Source organism: Gekko japonicus, unplaced genomic scaffold (assembly GCF_001447785.1).
Source record: "Gekko japonicus isolate JY-2015 unplaced genomic scaffold, Gekko_japonicus_V1.1 scaffold747, whole genome shotgun sequence".
Lineage (NCBI taxonomy): Eukaryota > Metazoa > Chordata > Lepidosauria > Squamata > Gekkonidae > Gekko > Gekko japonicus.
In genome coordinates, this window is record NW_015160231.1 from 571,637 (window position 1) to 577,636 (window position 6,000).

Below are 6,000 nucleotides of genomic sequence, written 5' to 3' on the forward strand. Positions count from 1 at the left end.
CAATGCTGACTATTTAGAGAAAGGAGAAAGTCAAAAACTCATTATCTGTTACACACCCTTCCCTGAACAGATTTATTTACTGTGTTTCGAAAAATAAATATTCAAGAAGATATCTGACCACAGATGCTTTGATTAAGTTTGCAATGATCTTAAATTCACTAGGGTCTCAGTGCACATGACAACTTCTGCTCACTGCCAAGCAGTTTTTTATCCTGCTCCCAGATTGTCTGACCTGACTGCCCTAAACACATAAACACATGATAGAGTTTTGCTCTTGCACCATGCTGCAAACATCTACGTTAGGACTGAGCAGCTGCATGCAAACTGCAGAATACACTAATCCAGACTGAGAGGAGAGAGGAGGCACACACAGGAGAAAAAATGGAGAAAACTGGGCCTAACTTGAAAGATACTTTAAATTGGAATACCACAGAAAGATCAAGAATAATTTTATATGTCCCTCCCCACAATGCTAAAGAATTTAGGCTTGCAATTTAAACTGCAAAGAACATGGGAGGACCATCAACTTTATGCAGTTTCCGTCTCTCTCTCTCTCTCTCATTAGGTACTATAATCACAATTTTGTTTGTAGAAAACGAAGGCATTTATACTTCTACATTTCATAAATATACCAAGTACAATTTTATATGTAGAGAGCTTGGGAGAAGGGGGAGGCACCAGAGTTGCCGGCACCATGACGTTACTTCTGGGTAAAACCACAGCTTTTGCCAATTCCTAGAGCAAAGTGACATCACCAGCATTCTTTTCTTCTTCTGCCACTGCTCCAAGTGTCAGCGGGCAACAAGGTCAGTCAGTGGGAGATCTCCTGCCATAGCAGGAAGCCTCACACAACCCTGTTAATATGCTAAGCATTTTATATTGTTAAAGCAGTAAAATAAGTTTAGCCTCGATAAAGAAGTACTGTATATACTAAAGTTTTTCCCAAGATGTCCACCGCTTGAAAATTTTCAGAAATTGTACATCTCTGCTTATAATACAAAATTATTATCTCATGGCTTGTCATCATGCTATTCATTTCCTTAACCCTGGCTCTATATTATTGGCTACTACTGGAAACAGTAGGGAAAAGTTCCACATAATATTCTGACTCAACTCAAGTTGTATAGTGCATGGGTGGGGCACTGACATGAAACTGCCATTTTCTTTGGGAATATCACATTTCTAAAACATGCAGTGTCACCCTAGTAACAGCGACAAGATCTTGGTCGCTGCAAGTCCCCAACATATAGAGAACTACAAAAAATGCTGCATGACAGCCACAATGTTAGGAATCATAAACGAAAGTCCTTCTCTTGTTCGCATATTCTCGGGGTTATTTTCATTATTTATTATTAAGCTATGAAATGGACAAACAAAGCTGCTTTATACTGAATCAGACTGTGGTTTAATCTAGGTCAGTATGACCAACTGACTGTCCATGGCTCTCAGGTCGTTTCACACGACCAACTTCTACTTGATCCTTTGAGCTGCAGGTGCCAGGGACAAGACCTGGGACCTTGTGCTTGCAAGAAAGATGCTCTACCACTGAACTATGGCTCCCACCCCATGGCTCTGTTAAATTTATCAAGAAGTCACTGCCACACCTTGCAATGAAGTAGATGGAAACCCACAATGTATTAGGATCAAATGAACAGTGTGAACACACACCAGAACTCCATGAGAATGTAGACACATGATCAAACTTTTCTCTAAGTGTGCCAAACACACAAAAGTTACCATCTCTAACATAATTTGCTGGCCAGCATGCATCATTTTTAAATAAAATCAAGGATGATGGCCGACCATTTAATCTGTTCAACAACTACCCAAGCACACACACAGTGCCTACAATGCTACTTAATGATCATTAATGAAAGTTACAGAAGAGGAAGGTGAGTGGGATGTAAAGTGAAAGTGCACCATGCAATTCCTTCTGACCCAGTTGGCTTCTCCACACAAGGAGTGTACCTCAGATGCCTCTGAGAAGACAGAATGTACCTCAGAGCTCTCTCTACAAAATGGCCATCTCTGTTTCTCCATAGCAACCATATCTTTTCTGTAGAGTAGGAAGGATGAGTGGCAGCACAGTTAAGGCAGCACAGCCTTAACAGGACCCAATTTTTAGAAATTGTAATTGGCTCTTCTTAACCTTTTACAGAGATTGGTTAATTTTCTGAAGCTTGATATTGCTTCATCCTCAATTAACTGCCGTTTATCCTACTTAATTCACCTTTAACTCCAGTCCATGAGATAAAGAAACTGGAGTTTCTGACCTCTCGCATCATCCGTGTTGTGTAACAACCTAACACATTCCAATCCCTTACGCAGAGAATCTACACCTGAAAGATTCATGATGGGATTCACACCATGCCTCTAAGTCTGCCCCCAACTTCTCCCTTCCCCCCTCCTGTAAACTTTCCTATAACATCTGAAGCTCTGACTCACAAAACCTCATGGTGAAATAAATATTGTTAATCTAAGATGCCACTGGACTTCTGTTGTATTTTGCTACAACAGATTAATATGGTTACCCTCTGGAAGTGTCCAGCCTTGCCAACAAAGCCTCAAAGGCCCTGTGCCCTTCATCTCACACTTAGGGCAAAGACTGATTCAAGCCAATTTGTTTTATGTGCCTTACAATGCAATAATAAGAACACATTCTTGGGAATAAACCCCATTGGGTAGACCTGAGTAGAATTCTGAGTAGATCTGCTTAGGACTCCTCTCTAAATTGCCATAAAAACTAACATTTTGGCTCAGCTAGGTAGCACACTCAACTGCAAATGCCTAAAATCAAGTCAGAATTTACCATGCTACTCCCATTCATTCCCATGGAACTTAGTATTCTCAGGCCACCAAAAAGATCTGCAACTACTTTTGACATAACCACTTGCACTTACGAATTTCTGTTATAATTGAAAAATGATTTAAGCAATACCGCGCACCAGATTTGTAAATCATAGTTTACCACACACACAAAAACCTGGCTATAATCCAGCACACAGCAGAAATGAAATGTGCAGTGAATTGCAGCCTTTGAGATGTTAAAATTGGTATATCAATTTGCTTCTAAAAACATGCCTTTAATTCGTTTTTCCCTAGCTTGTGATTTTCTCCAGAAGTTAGTACATTAAAATTGTAGCTTTCAAAAAATATAACAGAAAGTATTAGTGGTCCCCATGATTAGTGACACCAGTGAAAAGAAAAAAAACAAGAAAACATGCCTGCAGGTGCAAATACTTGTACAACTGAACATCAGTAATACAGAATAATACATTATAAATATTGAAAAACACACATATACCTACCAAAGTAGTCAGCCTTGGGACAAGAATCCATCTCCTGCTCTAGACGCTGTGTAAGAGCTTCTAATTTTAACTCTGCTGTGGATGACCCTTGTTCTTGCTGTGGAAGGAGTGTCTGACAGGGCAATTTTATTTTTGAAGAAGTGGAGGTTTCTTGGTGACCCAAGTCATGCTGCAGAGTGCCAATGCCCTCTATAAAAGGAGGTTTTGGAACATCGGAAATCATTGGCCCATGAGATGTTACACTGATGGAATTCTGCTCAGGGCTCATGCCAGATCCAGCACAATTTAGCCTGTGATTTTGACCATGAACTACAAAATGGCCTGTGGGCTTTGGTTGAGTGTTGGCTTGCTGATAACCAACACTTGGAGGTAACGGAGTAGGAAGTGAAGCAGAAACCAAAGAGGGAGAACTCTCGCCGTGCCTCGATTGGCCGTCACCAACACTTTTACTTGGGGTGCCAGAAGCTAGCGTCTCAAGCCCACAGTTTGGATGAAAGGGATCAGACCGATTCAAAAGTGCCTGAGTAGGGTGTGCAGAAAACGAAGAAGATCTTTGCTTGGGAAGTCCTGCAGACAATTCATCACCAAAGCCAACAGAAGAAGACAAAGGGGTACAAGCATGTGAAAAGGATGACGTTCTTGGGCAAGTTGAGTTTTGGTCACAGCTCTGACTGAGCCCAGGGCCCTCACCTCCACTTTCCTGACTGCCATACCCACTTTCAGAGGATCTGCAACAACTTCGTGACTGTTGGTATGGCTGGAGATCTGCTTGAGGTTTCGTAGGACTTCTCTGCAGTGAATCACTATGATTCATATTTGACCATAAATGGGAGCCCATGTTAGACTTCAGGCTGGAAAACTTATCAGCATCTCTTCCCCAACTGTGAATAGCTGTCCTGTTATCGCCATTATTGAGCTCTTCATGGGAAAGGGAAGAAAAAGCTGCTTTGGTACCACCTGGGCTTGCCTGACCTGCTCTGCGATAACCATGTCCTCCAGGGACTTCAGAACCCACCAGACTGTCACTATATCCATGATCACTACTGGCTCTTTTGCCATCTTGGTATAACTTTGCCCACTCTCCATCAGTAGGAGGTGGGGGCTGATTTGGGAACGCTAGCTGGTGCCCTGCACATACCATTGAAGACGTGGCCAAAGGAGGCTTAGCGATATTTTCTCCCAATTGCACTTTGTTTGTTCCTGTGGCACCTCTAGCTACAGGGGAGCCTGGAAACTGATGCTGACTACCAAAACCAGCACCACCATTTGAAGATCCGGAGGCTGCTTTCATCAGCTCCTCTTGTTCTCGCTGTTTCTGAAGGTGGATTTTGGCCATTTTTGTAGCAAACACTCTTCTGGTTTCTTCAAATTCTGGGTTGTTCACAACCACTTTGTCCACCCGAAAAAGGCCATCCTTGGAGGCTTCGTACATATTAAGATCTTCTATAAATTTACTCGCCTCCAGCCCCAGATCATCATATTTATCCATTTTTTTAAAAAAAAATATTCACTTGCACTACCAAAGAAGCAAAAATCCAGAAAGGAAAAAAAAGGCACTGCGATTTTAAATACTAGATTCCGTTGCTATGTTAAATTTCCTCTCTGCGGTCACTTAAAACCTTTTTAAAAGGCCCTCTCTGCGATCCTTTTAACCGACTGAGACGGGAGGGGAGACCATATAATTGTTTTTAACAAGCCCGAAGTATCTTCCTCGTGTTACTCAGGGCAACGTTACATGCAAAGTTTATTCCAGACTTGATGAGGCACAACGTTCGTGTTTGTTCACCATCCAGGCCTCACATGACCACAAACACCTCTTCACATCTCTCTGGCATTACTTGAGTGAAAGGGCCTGAATGAAGGGGGAGAAAGGGACTACTTCAGAGCGAGTCTCAGAAAAACAACGCATGTATAACCCCCCCCCCTCACGTTTTCGTCATGGCATTACTTCCAGTGCCAAGTTTCACAGTAACCTTCTCCTCAGGCAAGCTAACTGTCAACGTGTCTTCCTTCAAACCAGACACACACACACACACGGCAGAGGCCACTAGGAGTGGACTAAGGAGGGAGGGAAGGGGACCTACACCTACTCCCCCACCCACCCCGAGGAAATAGGACGAGTGGAAATAGGAAAGCTGCGGAGGAAGGAAGCCCGCGAAGCTCGTCCTTTTCTCCCCCACAACCCAACCCAACCCAACGGGGGGAAATCTTTGCCTCTCCTTCCTTTCCCTCCAACTCGGAAGGGAGGCTTAGTTCTTCTTCCGCCCCGCCAGAGTTACCCACCGCCCCAGGCCGAAGCCGCTCGCCCGGCCGGCCGGCCGCGCGAACTTGGCGCGGGACGTTCCGAGGCGCGCGCGGCGCGCTGGGGGGGCTGGCTGGCAGGCGGGCCACGCCAGATTGAAGCCGCCGCCGCCGCAGCAGCAGCCCTGGCAAGCGCCGAGGCCCACCGCCGAGTCGGGAGGGATCCTTGGAATAGTTCGCCTGCCCGACCAGAAGTTTTCTCGTGGCACTTTCGGCCGCCTGGGCTGGGAAGTCACGCTCGTCTCGGGCGGGCCATGGCGCAGCCGACGCTGCTCGACGCCCGCCCTCCGCGCGGCTTCCTTGTCCTGCTGCCACCCTCCCTACCCGCCCGCCCCGGGCTCTGGGGCGTCGAGGCTGTTTCTGCCGCTGCCGCCTCCTCCTCTTCCCGTTC

At 45.1% G+C, this 6,000-nt stretch overlaps 1 protein-coding gene across 1 annotated transcript in view; it reads right to left on the minus strand.

Moving 5' to 3' along the window:
• LIMD1 (LIM domains containing 1) overlaps positions 1-5,154 on the minus strand; it is a 56,665-nt gene extending 51,511 nt beyond the window's left edge. The window contains exon 1 of the mRNA XM_015412253.1: positions 3,309-5,154. Within this exon, the coding sequence (XP_015267739.1) occupies positions 3,309-4,797 (1,489 nt within the window). The 5' untranslated portion in view covers positions 4,798-5,154. The remainder of the gene's footprint in view (positions 1-3,308) is intronic.
• Between the last annotated feature and the right edge of the window lie 846 nt (positions 5,155-6,000).